Source organism: Gadus macrocephalus, chromosome 16, assembly GCF_031168955.1.
Source record: "Gadus macrocephalus chromosome 16, ASM3116895v1".
Classification (NCBI taxonomy): Eukaryota; Metazoa; Chordata; class Actinopteri; order Gadiformes; family Gadidae; genus Gadus; species Gadus macrocephalus.
The window spans coordinates 15,001,695-15,020,797 of record NC_082397.1 but is presented as its reverse complement, the minus strand read 5'-3'; the positions used below and the strand labels follow the sequence as shown (position 1 = coordinate 15,020,797).

General features: G+C 46.0%; 1 protein-coding gene across 1 annotated transcript; it reads left to right on the top strand.

Moving 5' to 3' along the window:
- The first annotated feature begins 6,176 nt into the window (after positions 1 to 6,176).
- Positions 6,177 to 19,096, top strand: oafa (OAF homolog a (Drosophila)). The gene is made up of 4 exons (XM_060074340.1): positions 6,177 to 6,977; positions 15,635 to 15,769; positions 16,099 to 16,279; positions 17,353 to 19,096. The coding sequence occupies exons 1-4, from the start codon at positions 6,747 to 6,749 to the stop codon at positions 17,625 to 17,627; spliced, it is 822 nt and encodes a 273-aa protein (XP_059930323.1). The 5' UTR covers positions 6,177 to 6,746; the 3' UTR covers positions 17,628 to 19,096.
- The last annotated feature ends 7 nt before the right edge of the window (positions 19,097 to 19,103 follow it).

The following is a 19,103-nucleotide window of genomic DNA, read 5'->3' as shown; positions in this document are numbered from 1 at the left end:
AAGGCATGGAAAGAACACAGGACGGACAATCGGACATAGAACGCTTTTTTCCCCCATGTGTAGCCAGATAGAGACAGTAAAGCTTTGACACATTGCTTTTCTCTCCTTTTTATCACTAACTGTAAAAACACAGGATTTGTACAACCCCATTTGCATTGTAGCTTGAGTTGTCATGTGGCTTTGTTAGTTCATTTAGTCTAAAGTGTTGTTTGACTGCACTTACATTAAAACCAAATGTCACCACTGGATCACTGTTTCCACTCATTTAGCATTTAAAGATGTCCTAAAATAGCTTTTTATTACTCCTGTTTTTTAGGAATGGGGCTGGGTACTTTCCTGGCAAATCGATTTAATAGATTAAGAAAGGGTGACTCATGTATGTCAATAAAAAAAGAACTACAACTTCACCGACACTGAATCTAGATACAGAACAGCTGCAAGGGTAGCTTCTTCTTGTTCTTAATTGCATAACCTGTCAACCACACAAAACTCTTTCCTTGTAGTAAGCAATAGAGCGCAAAGCGTGCACATGAATGCAAATGTATCACACTGACTCTCTAGTGGCCATGGGGAATTCACTCATCCACGGTGTTGAAGGAGGAGTCCGGGGTAGGCTATGGGAGGGATGGGACAAACACCTCCATGAAGGGAGGCCAAGGGGTCTACCGAGACATGGAGAGGCAGAGGAGAAGGAGTTTGTTTACTGTGAGCTAATCTGGATCAGGCATCTTGATTGTGTGTTGGCAGTACATCAGCGGCCTGCTCAGCCACGCTTGGTTGCCGCGTGGCAATTACAAGCCTGACTCTTATCTGCAAGCTCGCGGCCAAGCCGGCGAGAGAAAGGAACCGAGCAGAAGGAGACATGTGGGGCTGTGCTCGCGTGGAAACAACAGCAGTAATGATGTAAATAGGGCCGGTGATTTCCTCTGTGATCAAGTGGAGGCAGCATGTGGAGTAGTTGTTCACATATTGAGCCGTCTCAGGACATTTCAAGATTCTTGAGAACCATTAAAGCATCATAAACATTAAGTTTCTCCACAGAATATCCTTTTTTTTAAAGGAAGTCGGATGATTGATCATGGGCGGATAGTATGGATAGTATGAAAATGTGGGTTTTTCTATTTCACTCAATTGGGGAATGGCTATCCGTTCCCTTAAAAAGGGAAGGCTGTCCTGTGAAGGTAATGATTATGCCATGGGACTGTCTGTGTGTGTCGCTGTCCAAACAACTGTTGGATCACTGTCAGAACTGGAAGATGCACACGTACGCTAACACACTGGAAGGCGCACTCAGAAGAACCAGTCAACAAAGAGGGACAGTTTCAGCAAAGGACCAAGAAATAACAGCAAGGCAAATAGAACCGACTGCTGTGATAACAAAAGCTTTAAGTGCATTCATGTTGTAACTGCAGCAGCACAAATGAAAGTGCAGTCTTGCTTGTTTTAGGACCCCATACCTTTCTCATCGATGAGTGAGAACTGTATGAAAAGTTATTCCAAATAAATAACAAATCACGTAGTATACTCAAATAAACTCAATCATTGTGTTTTTCAGACACTAAGAATGTGTAGACAAATATCCTGCACTTTCAACATTAGTTTGAATTCCTAAACAGTAATTATAATTGCACTACCCCCCCCCCCCCCCTCCACGCTGCACTTCTTCCATTGAATTGGGGGCATTTTCCCCAGCACAGAGGTTTTTCTGGTTAACATATTCCATTACTCTGATTTCTTTAGTCATCCGCACCTGAAAGAGTGTCTCAGGTCTTGGCAGCCCTGCTGCTGTTGTCTGCACTGTCTCCTACTACCATGGGAGATGTTTCCAGTCAACAGTTCTCCCCCCCCCCCCCCCCCGCCATATGTCTTCTCCATATGACATATGTGTACGTGCTTGTTCCCAGACTGTTGCATTAATAGATGCACATGAGCCTATCCAATAGGAAAACTCATGCTACACCCCATGTGAAACCTAATAGTCTTCCAAGGCAAGACTCCTTGTATATGTTTATCTCCACTGAGAGGCGAAAGAGGAAGCCCCACCTTAGCTACTAGATGCTAACTGCTTTGACCCCGACCGACCGAGGGAGATAAGTTCCTACGCCTGTGTTTAAGGTTGGCTTGCCTTTCATCTGGAGAAAAAAAAAGAAAACTGGTGCTTTGCCAGGAAAGATTCCTGCTGATTCCTGAGTGATTTAATGCTCCTTTCTCAACGCTCAAACATGTTTGTTTATTTTCAACCATTCAAACGGCTCCTTTTGATCATTTTCTTTCTTCTACTCTCTGTCTCCTTCTTTCTCTCTGCTCTCTACCTCTACCTCTGTGTCTGTGTGTCTCCCCCTTGTCTCAGGTGGGAATTTCCGAGCCTTTGCACTCGCGCAGCCTATTGATTTATGGCCATTGGGACCGGGAGACGCACAGATGGAGGATGGGGGAGTCGGGGAGGCGAGGGTTAACCCATTTATTTACTCTGCTCTTCCGTTGCGCTGCCTAGCCGATGAAACACTGACATCTGGACGCCACTCTCCACGTGTGGTGGTGGCGCATGTCTGAGGAAACAGGATGTTTCTGTTAACGGCGTAAGTCAGACAATTCTTTTTATGCTCGCAGAATGCAAACCAGTCGGTGGTGGCCAATCAGCTTGAGTTTTTTTAGCTTCTCCTCTCTTCTCTTTTCTCTCCCCCGCCCAACTCTCTTCTTCGGTCTCATCTCTTCTATTCCTCTTCCAGTCTATCTATTCCTCCTTTTCTCTCCTCAACCCTTCTCTCATTTGCTCTCTACTCCTCCCCCATCTCCCTCTTCCTCCCCTCTCTCCCCCCCCCCCCAGCCTGCTCTCTACTCCTCCCCCCCTCCCTGCTCCCCCCTCTCCTCTCCCCTCAAGTATGCTCTCTACTACTCCTACTCCCCCCTCCTCACTCCCCCTCCAGCCAGCTCCTCCGTCTGGGCCTGCGCTCCAAGCGGGTTCCTCTCCACGGCCTCGGAGCCCCACATGTGTAAGTGGATACCCCCCCCCCGCCCCCCCGCCCCCCCGCCGCAGCCAGCCCACAGTGGGAGCTCACTATATATGTGACTGCCTGCTGCCCCCCCCCAAACACACCTCCTTCACACACAAACTCACATACAGGCAGGCATGCACACACACACACACACACACGCACGCACGCACGCACGCACGCACGCACGCACGCACGCACGCACGCACGCACGCACGCACGCACGCACGCACGCACGCACGCACGCACGCACGCACGCACACACACACACACACACACACACACACACACACACACACACACACACACACACACACACACACACACACACACACACACACACACACACACACACACACACACACACACTCACACACACACACACACACACACACACACACACATAAACACATGCAAACATTTACACACACATACACAGTGAGTCTGTGCGTGTGTGTGTGTGTGTGTGTGTGTGTGTGTGTGTGTGTGTGTGTGTGTGTGTGTGTGTGTGTGTGTGTGTGTGTGTGTGTGTGTGTGTGTGTGTGTGTTTGTGTGTGTGTGTGTGTGTGAAAGAAGACAGAAGATATGAAAATATCATCAGTAGACCCCAGAGCAGCTTGATTTCATCTCCCAGACTACTTGTGCAAATACGCATGGAAGCCAAACACACACACACACACACACACACACACACACACACACACACACACACACACACACACACACACACACACACACACACACACACACACACACACACAGTTTTCACATGAGTCTGGAGGAGAGTTTGGTCATGGAGCTATGTAGCACCCCTGTCTCTCCAGCCTCTCTTCCCTGAATGTTTTTCTTGTTGCGAATCTACAGAGATACTTGAGTATACTTGGCCTGTTTCTTTATGAGGCTTAAAAAGTGATTATGGATGATGCTTGGTATGGGGGAACATACCAGGAAGAATTTGTGGGGTTATGAGGGGGTGCTGGCGGCATTCGTGGTGATCAGGTGACAGAGAAAATATTGTCACTTTGGTTTGAGCAATCAAAAACTACAATTAAAACTATGCCATTTTTACTATGGTATTATAACTGCTGTTTAGATTTGCGGGACATTGCGGGACATTAGATGTGCTTTTTTACTTATTTTCCTACTTTTGCAGTGTTTTAAATATTAAGATCTAGGGCCCAAACCCTCTTCTTGCACTGACGTGAAGTCAATATTTAGCCTTTTGATTTCCCCTGATGTGTGAATATGAATAGTCATTCAAAGAAGGGGTTTTGAACAGAGATGTTTAGATTAGGGAATCTCTGCAGCAGACTGGTGCAAGAGCAAATACTCTGTGAGTCCACCACAAACTGGCCTGGCTAGACTGTAGGGTCAGTGTCTGCTTCTGGAATGACAACAACTTCGAAGTGCCAGATCTGGTGCAATAGGCAAAATAATTGTGCTAATTGAAAGAAAGGCTAACAGAGCCACTGTTGGGAATAGGGAGAAGAAGAAGAAGAAACTCAGATGCTAGGGATTTCTTCCCATTTTCAGACTTCAACTATCTTCATGTAAATGTAACCAATTCATTCGCTTTTCTGGTCCTCGGCTCTATAAAAGACCAGCAAATGAAGGCTCTATTGTCATCGCCCCCTCCATAGCAACACAATAGTCTTTCTGTGCCTAATTACTGGATGTAGGGGGACTAAATTGCAGGTTAATCATGACCACTCCTCTATACACTGCGGCTCGGGGCTTAGCTCCAGCACTCTGCTGCTCTCTGGGCCAAGCTCAGGCAAACATCCTCAGGTGACCGCAGCCCGTCCAGCCTGCACTTTGGACCGCTGCTCGGTCTGGGGGCCCTTATTAAAACATTTGTAGAGCGGGGCAAATGAAAACAAACAGTCACAGGCAAACAAAGAGTTTGACGCAACACAGGACGGAGTAATTACCAAAGAAAATTACAATATTTGAAGTAAAAACAGAACAGAAAGAATGCAAACGGCGCTCCTTCTGAACGCAGCACGTCGACCAATGTCAGGGGGGTTTCTGGGAGACAAAGTTATTTGTGTTATATCACGGCATGACCAGATCACAAAAACAGCAATCTCCAGTGAGATGCGTCATGTTTACCCCCAATCCGACAGCAACCACCCGCCCCCTCCAGCGTGGAGATACGTCCGCCAAAAACCGCCAGCCAACAACCCTCCACGTCCCCGCCAGTCCCCGGGGACAGAGTGAGACGTACAACCGGCCCGGGGAACGTTTCCAAGGGGAGAAGGAGCCCCCGTGATCACAAAGGAGACGTGTTTGCCTGACCTTTTCCCCGCTCCCCTTAATCAACCAAGTTCCTGGGGCGCCACAGTTTGTTGGGCCGCAGCTGACAGTATTTGCTCTTGCTTTTATATGCTCTGTGTTTGCTTTCCCCTCCAGTGGAGCGGCAGCCCGGCCAGCCCGGTATCGGCGTCCTGGTGGTGGTGGTGGTGGTGGTGGTGGTGCTCTAGTGCGGTCGGGGTCCGGGCTTACCGACACCCGGGGCCCCGGGGCCCACCCAGGAAGCACCCTGACAGCCAATTGAGATAACAGATCTTCTCAAGTCGTTTGGTGCATTACACCTTTTCTTTTTTACTGAGAAGGGTGTGTGGTTGTGCGTGCACAGGCACATTCAGCCTCCCAAGCCCCGTCCCACGCATGCACACACACGCACACACACATACACACGCACACGTGCTCACATAATTAACAGTTGAGATTCCACTGAAATCCACATTGAGTAATACAATTGTATTTCATTTCGGTTACTAGTTTTATTTTTATTTTTTATTATTATACAACAAGTGGATGCTACCAACTCCAAGTATTGACAATAGAGGGAATTGAAAGGCGGCAAATAACTATTTTTAAGATTTGTACAGGGAAACGAGTGGTTCCCCATTCAAGTTCTATTATTTGACAAACAACATCCTTTTTTTTATTGAAGAAAGAAAACATCCACAACCAGGTCGATTTGTTAAGCAATATCTTTGGTGTATAGATAAGTGAACAGGAATCAACATTTGTTTCTTATCATGCAAAGTAAAAAAAAATCTTATTTGACTCTGTTCCGTTGTTTACCTACACCTTTGTCATTGGCCTGCTATGTGTGAGGGTGGGAGCAACTTGTTGGGACACCCGGATGAGCCCTTAGGGGGATGGGCAGAGTTTTGAGGTTGGTACGGCTTTAAGAGTTTACTACCATCCTTGTGCTGCATTCATACACACTCACAGCCGAAAGTTTAGAGGCCGGGCTAGCAGCACTGGGATTCCAATAGACTGAAAATGACGGGTCTGCAGAAATTTGCTTGAGAAAAAAAGAGGCATATCAACACAATCGAGGACGCGAAGCAACGTGCCTTAAATGGATTATTATTGCGCGTAGTACGGCGACACGGAATCGCGCGTGATCCTGATAATACGCGTAGACAAGTTGCGGACTCACTAGGAAAGACGACTCTGATCAAGAGTAGTAGAGGTAGACTGAGATTTAGGGACACACAGTCGACTTGCTGTTGTCTGTTTTCACGACCGTTCTGGTGACTGAAAAAACACGAGCACACGGGAACTTTAGAGGGATGTGAACTATGGAAGGGGTTCGCGTAGAGCCGTCATTTATTTGGAGCAGAAGGAAAATATTTTCCGAAAATCAACACAGATAATCAGGAGGGTATGAGGGTCTTTTCCTTGGAACTTGCCACGGTTTTTCTTGATTTTTGTTAAGTTTTGGCACGTTTTGGAATGTTTGCGAGCTGCGTCCCTCCGCTTTTAGTTCGGCTGTTTACTACACTGTGCGCACTTGTGTTGTTGATCACGTTGGGACTGGGTTCTGAGCTGCGGGTTCGAGTCCGCCTCGCAGACGGGCTGATCACAGAGGAGATCCTCGAAGCGGACAGCGAAAGGGACGCGATATCGCTGGAGTTCAAACAGGGAGACGGCGCCCTCATTACGTTCGTCGCTGACTTCAAACAGGTGAGAACAATTGTTGTTTTGTGTATTCAGATGAAAACAAAAGTTGTAATCTTAATGATAATAATATCTTCATCTAATCTTTTGTCCCCATCCACGTACCTTTTTTGTTTTGCCTCGTTCATTCATTCAATACAACTCCAAAGGCTGCAATAAACCACAGCAATGGAAGTTGAACTACGATACATCATTCTCTCTTGTCGTTCGTCATGGTTCAAGGTTCATAGATTTAAAGCCAGAAATGAAACCAAAGTAGATCACAAGAATACCTCCCTGGTACAAAGACTATAATTCGAGTTAGGCAACATCTAAAAGTTCAGGGGCATGCCCAGCCTATTCCATCTTCCCTGAAACTTGTTTGTAACAGCGATGAGCCTTGCACCACAGAAGTGCATGGCCATGACCCCATACCCCAAATGCTGCTCATGTGTTAAGGCCAAAGGCCATTAGCGGTCATATTCGACATTCTCCTACATAGAAGGAGATCCAATAACACTCACACAACAACATCCGTCTTCTGGTGATGTGACATGTAAAACCATTATACTTTAAGTTTAAACAATACGTCGAGAGAAACACACACACACACACACACACACACACACACACACACACACACACACACACACACACACACACACACACACACACACACACACACACACACACACACACACACACACACACACACACACACACACACACACACACACACCCCACCACCACCACCACCACCACTAGGAGTACTACCTCTGCTTGTGAACAGCGATGGGGTAAGCCTAACCCATCGCCCCTTAAGGCATCATCGATGGGCTCCCTCACACAGGAGGGGACAAGCTGGAGAGATGTAAAGGGGGGAGATTAACTGAGGATTAGGTGGGCATGTCTGACCTCTGTGATCTGGACGCCGGCTTGACTAACCCAAACCTGCTAATTTGAAGTTGAAAGAGTTGGGGGACATAAAGGAACAGGCAGGGATCCATAACCCGTGCCCCCGTGGTGGGTAGGGGGTTTGGAGAGCCCTTGTGTTGCCGTGCACGCTCTACATCTGTTTTGGGTTATTGGAGTAAAACCGATGGAACCCCTTTGCTTAGATCATTTTACTTTTCCGCTGCGTAATTTATCTGTTCCACTTGCAGGTCAAAGTCTCTCACTCCCTCGCTATTTTTGTTATTCATTCGTTTTTTTCCTCTTTCTGCCTGCCTCACTCCCTACCTCCCGGTTGGTCCTCCATGTGGTTTTCATCCGCAGTATCTCCAGAACTTGTGGAAAATTGGATGAGCTGTCACCCGCTGCTCGGATACTGAATTTACAGTCTGGCAAAACACATGCGGCCAAAGAGGTTTTTTTAACAAGGATGTCAACCAGCGGAGGCGTAGAGAGGAAATTAATCTCAAATGTGGGCCCTTGACGGATAACCAGTTCGGCATTTGGTTTGAATTCCAAATTTCATTCCTACTTTTTTGAAGGAGTCATTGACTGAGTATTACTGCTGTGGTGAAGAGAGCTTGGAGGTTTTTCTATGCATTAGGGGGGGATAGGAAATATACAAGATAAGATATTTCTTGTATTGAAGATTCATCAGTAATGATTGAGTCAATGCCAATGTTTTGAACCACCATTGCTGCAAAGTTTGACATGAATCTTCATGTTCTCGTGGAGGAAGTCGGAGCTGGGTGATGGACTATGACTCCACACAGTTATGACTTCAGCAGTACTACTACTATTAACCTGGTTGACTCATCCTTATGACTCAACTTTAAAAAAGATCCGGAAGAAATACTACAGTCCCATGTTATAACCCTCAAGACGCTTTGTAGCGACCATTAAACAATTTAAACACTTTGGGGCTGTACAAAATTTCTGGGAATTACGATTAGTGCTGCATGAAATATACCACATGGAATGATCTAAGAGACAAACAACGCCAATAACCTGTGGTTGTGTGGTTCCTATGGTTTCATGTTTCCCCCATAAGACAGTAAAATAACCATTAAACCACGATGATTATGAAGGGTCTCTCTGATTCCTATCCAGAATCAGTGGTTAATGTGACTTTTATTTAGCCATTAACTAAACATGAATCACTCTTTTGGGGGATGAACACATAAATCTTGCATCATTCAGAATAAAACTTGGATAATTAAAGTCCATCTCTCTGCTGAACATTGGGAAATGATAGCTCAAGGTAATGCTGTCTTCGGTTCTAATTAAAGCCCATGTGAGATGGATATCTTCAAGTGAACTTATCCCTTGTGCACCAGAGAGCAGAATCTAACATTACAATGATAGGGTGTCAGGAGAATAACAGATGTGGAGGGCCAAGTGGACTTCCTGTCTCATACAGTCACGTTAAAAGACTGGAGTGCTCCCTGTCAGCGATGACACCCTGGTGTCAATTACAATGAGAACTGGCTGAATTCTTCTTCTTTTTTTCTCTCTCCCTTTCTTCATGCCGCCATTATCAACCTGATGTCATTTCAGCCATGGCTGCGGGACAACTTTCTCAATACAAACTCCCATCAAAGCATCCTGTTTTAACACACACACACACACACACACACACACACACACACACACACACACACACACACACACATTATGTAATAAAGGTGGGGAGGATGGTATATGGGGGGAAAGGTGGCGTGATGACCTCTTTGTTGTTGCCTTCCCTTTGGGATGTCTTCCCCATGGGACGTATTCGTTACCCTGCTTGATAATCCTACATTTGTTGTCACCCTTTAGGCTCCGCCCAGAAGAAACAAGAGGGGCGAGCTGCCAACACAAGACAAGCAGTTGTTAATGCTTTGCCATGACCCTTTCCACACTATCTGAACCATTGTTGAGAAGCTGTGAGTGGGCGACAGGCTTGTTATTCTGTGTGTCCACTTCTCAGTGATAAGAAGTCAGTGTTTGTGCAAAGAGCGATGTCTGTGGTTTTCTTTTGTACAACCACTGTAAGGTTACCCATTTGTTCCCAGGCAATAGAATTGAACGCCAACTTGTTTTGCTTCTGTGTTGCTACTCACTGCACCACACCTCTCTTCTCCAACCCTTCTTCCAAACCAACTTTGTCACTTGCACCAACTTGTTACATTTTCTCTTTGTATGGGCAAGTGTCACTTTTTTCCTGTAAATTGATGCAGTCCCAGATAGCGTTGAGCGCACCAGGGTACATGTGGATTTCCCAACTGTGTGTTTGTGCTTTTTTGTAACCTCTGCTATAGACTACAAGTCGTTGATCTCATCAGCGTGGGTGTTTTATTTAGTTGCCACAAACAGGGGAACTACAGCATTATTAATCAGGAACGGTTTTTCACAGAAAATAAGAACTTCCTGACTTTTGGTTTTTCTGTTGAAGTAGCCCATTTTTTTTAAGCAAACGTCATTTTTTACTAGGAATCAGTTAATAATGCACAGTTAGAAAATAAGAAAGCAGAACCTGGCATACAAGGTCATCTCAGGTCATCTTTTACTTTATTTCATAAGGCCATGTGATGTCATCACCAGGTAGAACCCAGTGAAGATCGGCCTTTTGACCCTTTTCTCCGCTGCTCATTCGGCCTCCCGTGAGAAAGGCATCCTCTAGGGGCCTCTGCCTGGCCCCTCGCAGCCTCCCATGGACCCTTGGCCCTGGTGGATTTCTTTCTTTTATCCTACACCCGCCCCCCCCCCCCCCCAACTAGCACACCAGATGTCAGTCCCTCTCTGCTGCTGATGTCTTTTCATGGTCACTATCGCTCCAGAGCGAGAAGGGGAGGCCATCCGACCACAGTCAGGTGGTTTGACATTGAATGACTTGTCTCTCTTCATTCATAACGACAACAACAACAACAACAATATAACACGTTGGATTTCACACTCTTAATTCAAAGAGTAAAGGCTTGGGCTGCATAAAGCTGAAGACAATGTTTTTAAGCTCATAGCTTGTCAACGACACTTACATGGTGAGCCAATGTTGCCGTTGTTACGGGCGATGATGTTTACGTATACAGCCTATGTTCTCACTGTCTTTTTCTTCTCTGCGGCCACTAGGATGAGTCAAATCGGTTTCAACCTCAGTGCAGCCCTGCGGATGCAAACAAATAAACATGTGGAAAGCACTTCTTTCATTTTGTAGAATAAAATATAGACTGGTGTGATGAAGAAAAATATAATCTTTTTAGGGTTTTCCGACATTAACATTTGGAATTTCACTGATGTTTTTATCCAAAGTGCACATAGTGTTTGTCAGACCAACGTGCAGCTCTGCACTTGGATTTTACTGACCGAGAATGATATCCAAAATAGAAAATACTAATAGTATAAAGCCTATTGTTTACGATAACCATACTGGATTCGAGGACTGTATTTATTTTAATTTGCTCAGAAGACAGAAAGTGGTTTTAGAGTGGTAATCAAATTTCACAGAGACATTTGAAGCCATTCAATGACTAATGTCATTGATATTTTGTCAATATAGTCTCGTTGATGTCAGGATATGAATGTTGTTTCATTTATTTATTTTTGCCATTATTCCCTTGCCGGATGGCATTCTTTTATTTTTCTTCCTGCTCTCTCATTTCCTGCATTCAGAGTGCATTCATAATTGCTCCCTGTTCAAGCTCCACAGCAATACAAAGCATTGAAAGATTAGATAAGGAGACTACTTTATCCCTGGCTGTACCGACAAGGCCACAGTTGTAACATGCAGCTACGGTCTGCACGGCTATACCTTTTAGCCTTGCGACTTGAGTTTCTTTCCGTTAGGGCTGAAAGTGGGCTTCATAAAGCGGACAGCTCTCTTTCAGTGACCCCCGCCAGTGTTTGTGTTCCCCATCCACTGGCGGTGTTTGCTAATTGGATGGCTAGCTTGGACAGCCAGGTGTGACCAACTTCTAAATGTGACTCCACATTCCTGCCTCTCAGGGCCTCTGTAATTAACCCCAACTCCAGCATTGCTCACTGCTGCACCGGCCTCGCCCCCCCCCCCCCCCCTTTCCTTTTCTTTGTCTGTCTGTCTGTCTCCCCCCCTCCACCACCTCTATGCCTAGCTTGACTCCCCCTACCTGACCCTAAGTCGTCCACCTGTAGGTTTGTGGTTTGACACGGCTCCTCGCCTGCGCAACCCGCCTCCCACCAGGCCTGCCCCCCTGGTTGTTATGGAAAGAGAAACCCAGACATTAGAGGAAGGGAGGGGGGGGGGGTTGCGGTATCTGTAAAACATGTGCTTCCGCGACAACCCCATCCAAACAAATACGTCTAAAATAAATCTTCTTGAAGTAACCATTTTGAAGTAATCATTGTCCATCTATTATGAAGTCGAGCACCGCACTGTTTTCTCGGTTTTCAATTTCAGGAAGCTTCTTTTATTTTACTTTTCTCTAATTGAATCCTGTTCATGTATAAACCAAAGGCACTGTGAGTCACTGCACTGTGGTTCTTTTGAATGATTCATCAGAGCACGGCTGACCGGCGGGGCTCCCCAGCGGCAGAGAGCCACCTACATTATCAACAGACCGGGTCTTAGAGGGGATTGGGAAACAGGAAGGCCCTGGGGCTGGGGGGGGGGGGGGGCTGCCTCTGGCTTTGTGTGTGTGTGTGGTTGTGGATGTGTGTGTGGTCATCAATGCATGCACGCAGATCTTGGAACAGTTAGTGCGGCGTCGAGTTGCGGACCACTTGTTGCCGTTGTTGGAAGCTGGGAGTCACGCAACACAACATGCAGTTTAACACGGAGGGCTCTGTTCACTTGGAGGGTTGTTCGTTTTCTTCTTTATCTTATGGCTTCATTCATACGAGGCTATCGTGGCTATATTCTCCGTGCACAAAGGGGTATTGGGCTAGCCTGGTTACTGCCAGAGACGGGAGAATGTCCACCATAAATGGAATCTTTTATGTGTGTGAATAGGCTTTTGTGCACCTCCGCTTTTAATAATCAGGTCTGGCAAAAAAAAAAAACACCTAACCGCCCGAGAAATGGCCCGTGGCCCAGTGCAGTGAAACAGGTCTCGGTATGACCTACTAGTCAAGTTGCGTGAATACACACTTGTGTTTGGCGGTTTGCCAATGGTGGTTTGCCTCTCTGGCCACATAGACCTGTGTCAAGGAGCAATGCCGAGCTTGGAGTATTTATAGTCGAGCTGAATTGAACAAAATTCTTGGTGGGGGGGGGGGGGCGGCGGGTGGTAAAACTCTCTCTAGGAAAACTCTCTGTTAATAGTTGACTTTTTCTTAAAGATTGGCCCTTTTAGATTTCAAACATGTATTTAAGAACTTAATGACGCAAGTGTTTTTTTCTTGCTGATGGTTTGCCTGCGAACCACTAATTTGATGTATTTATGTGGGAAAGGATTTCTCAAGGGTTGATTCTGTGCTTTAGGCCTGTTTGAAGGAGCTATGAAACAGGTTGAAAATAGGGAATAGGGAACCAAAGGCCTCTCAAACTGCACCTTGCAAGAATTTTCCACACACAACTTTGTTTGTTTCTGTCTGTCTGTGTTGGACCATTTCAATGCGAATGTGTAAACACTGTGTGAGTTGGCATCTTGCAACTGAGAGCCTGTCCGAAAAGAGGAGTCCCAGTCTGTCCAAACAGCTGAATCTCACTGGTGCCGTCTGTGTATTTTCAGTGCAGATGATGTCACTCTTTAATTGCATTTTTTTGTTTTGACAAGCTGCACACTGGCTTCTATCCCTGCTGCAGTAGCTCTACAACGGAGCAAGTCTGACTGCTGATATCCCAGGTCATGGATAGTTGACTCAGTGTGTGTGTGTGTGTGTGTCAGAATTCCTCTACTCTGATTGGTTTTAGGCCATACGGTTAAGATCTTAAGGCTCATAATTCATGAACACGTCCACATACATAAACACACACACGTCCACATAGGAAGAGAGAGAAAAGTAGTGGAACAGGTACTGGCATCTTTGCTGTTATTGACTAGCTTACAGTGAAACAAAGTAGCTCCCCTATAATTACCCAGAAAGCCTTGGGGTTATCCATAAGTTTGACATGAAAACCCTTCCCATTCTTTTACTCTCTCTTCCTGTCCTCTATTACAGACACAAACACACACATGCACACATAGCGCCATGTTTCTGCAATATGGGAGGTCCTCTACTGTACTTATTTTCTTTTTATATGGTGTTTTACTTTAGTGATAAAATGTGTAGGTAAAATAACATTCCTCTTTAGGCTGGGTCTCTGCTTCTGTTTTAAACTCCCGCTCTATCTCCTTCACCTTCTCTGTCTGCAGTGGTTTGTCACGAGCCACGTTGATATATATTCACATCTCCTCCTGACAACATCTTTAATCAAACTTTGTCTGATCTTTTTCGGAAGCTCCAGCACAGCATTGCGAGATCAGTCGCAGTCGCTGAAGTAAATATTGTGGCACGTCTCTGGGGGTTACGTGTGTGTGTTTGTTCATGCAAAAAAATCCTTATTTTTGTTCCAGGTCATGATTGAGGTGGAAATTCCAGAGAAAAGCTTTGCATTAATAGGGGCACATAAATCAATATTGGCTCTGGGCATTTCAATATGTCTTCCAAAGTTCAGAGGCTTTTGTGTGGTGTGTGCAATGTGTGCAATGTGCAATGTGCATGCGTGTGTATACCAGTAACTCCTGGACAGTCAAACGTAGTTTTTAGGGAACAATATCAAAAGAAAGTCAACCGCTGGTTGTGTGATAACCAACAGTAGGTGCCCCCCCCCCTCTGGCTGTGTCCTGAGTTTGGCGAAGGTTTTTGAAAATGGGAAGTTTGGAGCCAAGTGCCTGAGGACTAGAACAAAGGCTCCTCTCTGGTGCTTTTTAATAGATAGGAGCTGTCTAAGAGTTCCTGAGGCCCCGGGGACTCCAGGGCCCATGGGGCCACTGGGGCCTTGGAGCCTGTCCTCCCCTTCTCGGAGCCGCTGTGTGAAATGCGGAGGAGGGGTGTTTGGGGACAGGCGAGTGTGTAGCCTTTGGAGGCTTGGCCATGGAACTGAAGGTCGAGGAGTGTTTGGATGAATGGGGGAGATGAGTCCGTGGCCTTGCACTCTCATCAAACGTTCCCATCATGCATCGCTCTCTTGGAGCCCTGCTTCGTGTCAGATCTCCCCTCATGCTCGCCAACAGCAACATGCGCTCTGGTCCACTTCCTTCAGGAGGGGCTTGAGAAAGGCTGAGTGTGTGTGGGGAGAGCCGACGGAGACAGAAAACAGTCGGGGGCAGGAACTCCACACAGGCCGACAGACTGTGCTTTAATTATCACCAGGCTGTCAGATGCAGCGGTACAGCTGAACACAATGTTGCGCTTTACTCTTTATGATCAGGTCTGTTCCAACATCTGAATGTCCTTCACATGGAGTTTCCGTCTGGCGAAGCACAGCATTAAGCACACTAATGACACTCAACGCAAAGCCTGGCTGGTGTTCCTCCTCTAAATTCCCAGATGATTTGAGCTGCTCTCGCACAGAGCCAAGCTGTCAACTTGTAATTCTTTTATCCATTTTCCCCTGACCTTGTGTCTAATGTGTATTTTTCTCTCTGTGTGTGTGTGTGTGTGTGTGTGTGTGTGTGTGTGTGTGTGTGTGTGTGTGTGTGTGTGTGTGTGTGTGTGTGTGTGTGTGTGTGTGTGTGTGTGTGTGTGTGTGTGTGTGTGTGTGTGTGTGTGTGTGTGTGTGTGTGTGTGCACTGCAGAATGTGAAGATATTCCGTGCACTGATCCTGGGGGAGCTGGAGAGAGGACAGAACCAGTACCAGGCTCTGTGCTTCCTCTCCCGGCTCAACCACAATGAGATCATCCCCAGCGAGTCCATGGCCCGACTCAGACAGGTGAGCCAGCTGTGGAACACTGTTGTATCCTCCCTTATCACCTGTCCGGTTTAACCTTCACTGTTGTGAAAAATATCACGCAATCAGTTGCATTTGTGGTCGAGTGGTAGGCAGTTCTCCTCCCCGTTGTTTGGTTCTCTTTTATCGTTCTGAATATGTTTATGAAAATGTAAACCGATGATCCCTGCGGCGCCATAATCAGCGCTGGTAGCAGTGTTGCTTCTGAGTTCTACTTGAGTGTTTTGTGTCAATGGCAGACTCCTAACCAGGAGTCCGAACAGGTGTTTTCTTTTCTTGCTATCGACATTTTCACGATCCTTTCCGTAAAGAAAAACCCCCTGGCCATCCGATTGGCGGAAGAGCGGCGAGGCCTTGAGCAGCTGACCATGAGCACAGCAGTGAACCTGAGCCGAGCGGGGCAGCTCAGCTCCCACGTCTACAACGTGTGCAGCGAAGCCCGTGAGGCCATCTACACCAGCCAGGAGGATGCCAAACACTGGCTCGACAAAGGTCAGCCTCCTAGCCCTTCAATGGAGGCTGCTTTATTCTTCCTTGGGGTCTTAACGTTGTGTTTATTCTTATCTATTTCCTTTCTGTGGTTTTGCTCTCTCTTACTCAACCTCCCTCTCTCGCTCGCTCATCTTTTGTTTCTCACCCTTTCTCTCACTTGGTCTTCCCTTTGTCTCTCTTTGTCTCTTCCTATTCCTCCTTTTCTTTCATCCCTCGCTATGTCTCCCTTTCTAACTCTTTTTCTTTTCTCTCTCTCCTCTATCTGTCTCCTCCTCTCCGCGTCTTTCCCTCCTCCCCCTATCTCTCTCTATCTCTTCTCTCCTGGTCGCTGGTATAATCCCTCTCCTTATCTCCCTAGCTGTCTGTCTTCTCCCTCTGTGTATCCCGACACCTATTTACTCTTGGGTTTGGGTGATAGGACTCACAAGTGTTATCTCTGGGGGTTAATCTTTGGGCCCATGGTTTCTTTCAGACCTACGCTCGTTACTGTGCTCTTTGTGCTATCTGACAGCTTTTTCTCCCTCCCTTACTTATCTCCTGCCATTTGCATTTTCCCAAACTGTCCTCTCTATTTAAAAACACTGCATCCGTCAATTCAAAATGTAGCATTACTTCTTAAGTGCAACTTGTTTGTTTTTTATTGTAATTTATCAGGGTGGAGAAAAAAAAAGCATGATTAGCATAAATTAGTTGTTCATACGGACAGATTTGCGAAAGGCCCCGCTATCTTAATGGCAATGAGGGCGCAGACTTTGCAGAGTGAGGCGAATCGATATGACAGCTCTTTTATATGGTGACAGCACTGTTAGGGAGGAAACAATGTTGATGGTCATGGTTTACCAAGTACCAGAGGGCCCTGCTATCTTTGAGTGAATCACAGTAGCATCTCCTTTGCATAATAAAGCCTCCCTTTTTTCTTCATTGGGCACTTTATCCCTCTTCCTCAATAATGATATTCCCTCTATCCAGTGTCATCTAGTCTAAACATGATCGTGCGTGTGAGTGTGCGTGCGTGTGTGTGTGACAAGCACTGACGTGATCTCTCTCTCCCTGCTTACGCCACCCCCCTATAGGAGCAGAGGGCTCTGTGTTTGAGATCCTTCCCCAGACGGCGGACGTGCCCGGCTTGCAGCCCTGTCGCGTCACCACGGACCTGTGGCAGCCATGCCTGTGTGTCTACAGCCTGCGTCTGGAGTGGTACCCCTGCCTGCTCAAGTTCTGCCGCAGCCGGGACACCACGGGCAAGGGCGCCCCCTACAGGTGTGGCATAAAGAGCTGCAGCAAGGGCTACCAGTTCACATACTATGTGCCCCAGAAACAGCTGTGTCTATGGGACGAGGAGACCTAGAGAAGAGGGCCAGCAAGCTTCCCGACGTCGAAGGGCTGTCTGAGCTCTGGGGGTTGGAGTTTTTTTGGATTGCGGGCGTTGATGACCACAGAGAGGGGGGAGGAGAGGATCCAGATGCCGAGGCTCAAATTAAAACAATCCTATTCATTATGCAAACAGAACTTCATTTTGGAAACAGAGCTACGGCCGGTACTTTAAAAGCCTCAAGGAATGACTTTCCTGATCGGACTGTTTGTATGGAATTTGCCAAAAAACTCTGATCACTGTGAGTTGGAATGAACCAACAAACTGGAGAAAAGAAGAAACATTTGCGCATATCGTGGAGGGGTTACCACGCCGTACAGACGGTGCACAACTGGGCTGAACAGTGTCGTTTCTGATGTGTCCATTTGGTTTCAAAGAAGTTCTTGCAGAGGAAGATAAAACGGTGGATTAGCCCATCTGTGTAAATAACACCCAATCTAACCATGTCAGGAGTAACACAAGTTTAGAGCAGCTGGTGTGCTGTTCGTAACATAGCTAACATAGGCTGATGCTGGCTTTATTTATTTAGGTTGCAAAGTGAAATTATGGAGAACTATTTTTGTACCCTTGTGGAAAGCAACCTCAAGAGATTCTTATGTTTTTTTGCATCACACAAGTTCTAATTTCATGTACTTAAAGTGTGCTTTGCCATCTTAGGCTGGGTTTATTTAGGTAGCAAAACGTCTGTTGCCGCAGACAGGACATTGAGTCTTATTTCGAAAATTCTTCACTGGGTTGCTTACCAAACGTCTGTCAAGGCGATCAAGAATAATGGCCCTGATTCCTGATAGTCATATTTTTATTATTACAAGTTTCAAGTAAACCAAAGTCAGCCCTCGTTCACTAAAATATGGAAAGCGGGATGCCACTTTAAATTCTCTCCAATGGTCTATAGCAGTTGTGTTAATGCCAATACCAAACGCTGTGCACACGGTATTTATGAGACTATACTGCCATCATCTGGTTGTAGGCGACTATTTCTTACATCATCATCATCCGTTGACGTTTACCGTCGTCGTCTCATTCACATGTTTTAGTAAGGATGCATTTCAAACCATTATTGTTACTGTGTAATTAAACAAGCACTTCTCTCCAACTAGGGGGACCAAAATCGAAATCAATCGTGTCTGCAGTACAATGGTTTACGTGATGATTTCTTGTTTTATTTTTTCATATTTCCCAATCATCGTTTCACATGTCCCTTCAGTATCATTGTTTCTGTGTAATGGTGTTTTCCTTCCTAACTGAGAACCAAATGTTTGATTTCAATGTGTTGCCGATTAAGTGCCTTAACATTTCCACTGATGTGTTTTTTATGTAATTTTAGAATAAATGGTTAAACATATTTTTCTATTTTTCCTCTAATGGGGAAAACACATCGATGACCCTGTGTTATTCCAGACATGTTTTACAGGAATTGTTGAAATAAAGTATTTTATTCAATGTATTCTT

Bases quoted from the DNA above. Each gene is read 5' to 3' on its own strand.
- oafa (XM_060074340.1), top strand. From the start codon at position 6,747: ATGTTTGCGAGCTGCGTCCCTCCGCTTTTAGTTCGGCTGTTTACTACA. The intron at 15,770-16,098 runs GTGAGCCAGCTG...CTTTCCGTAAAG, and splicing joins CCATGGCCCGACTCAGACAG to AAAAACCCCCTGGCCATCCG. The intron at 16,280-17,352 runs GTCAGCCTCCTA...ACCCCCCTATAG, and splicing joins CAAACACTGGCTCGACAAAG to GAGCAGAGGGCTCTGTGTTT.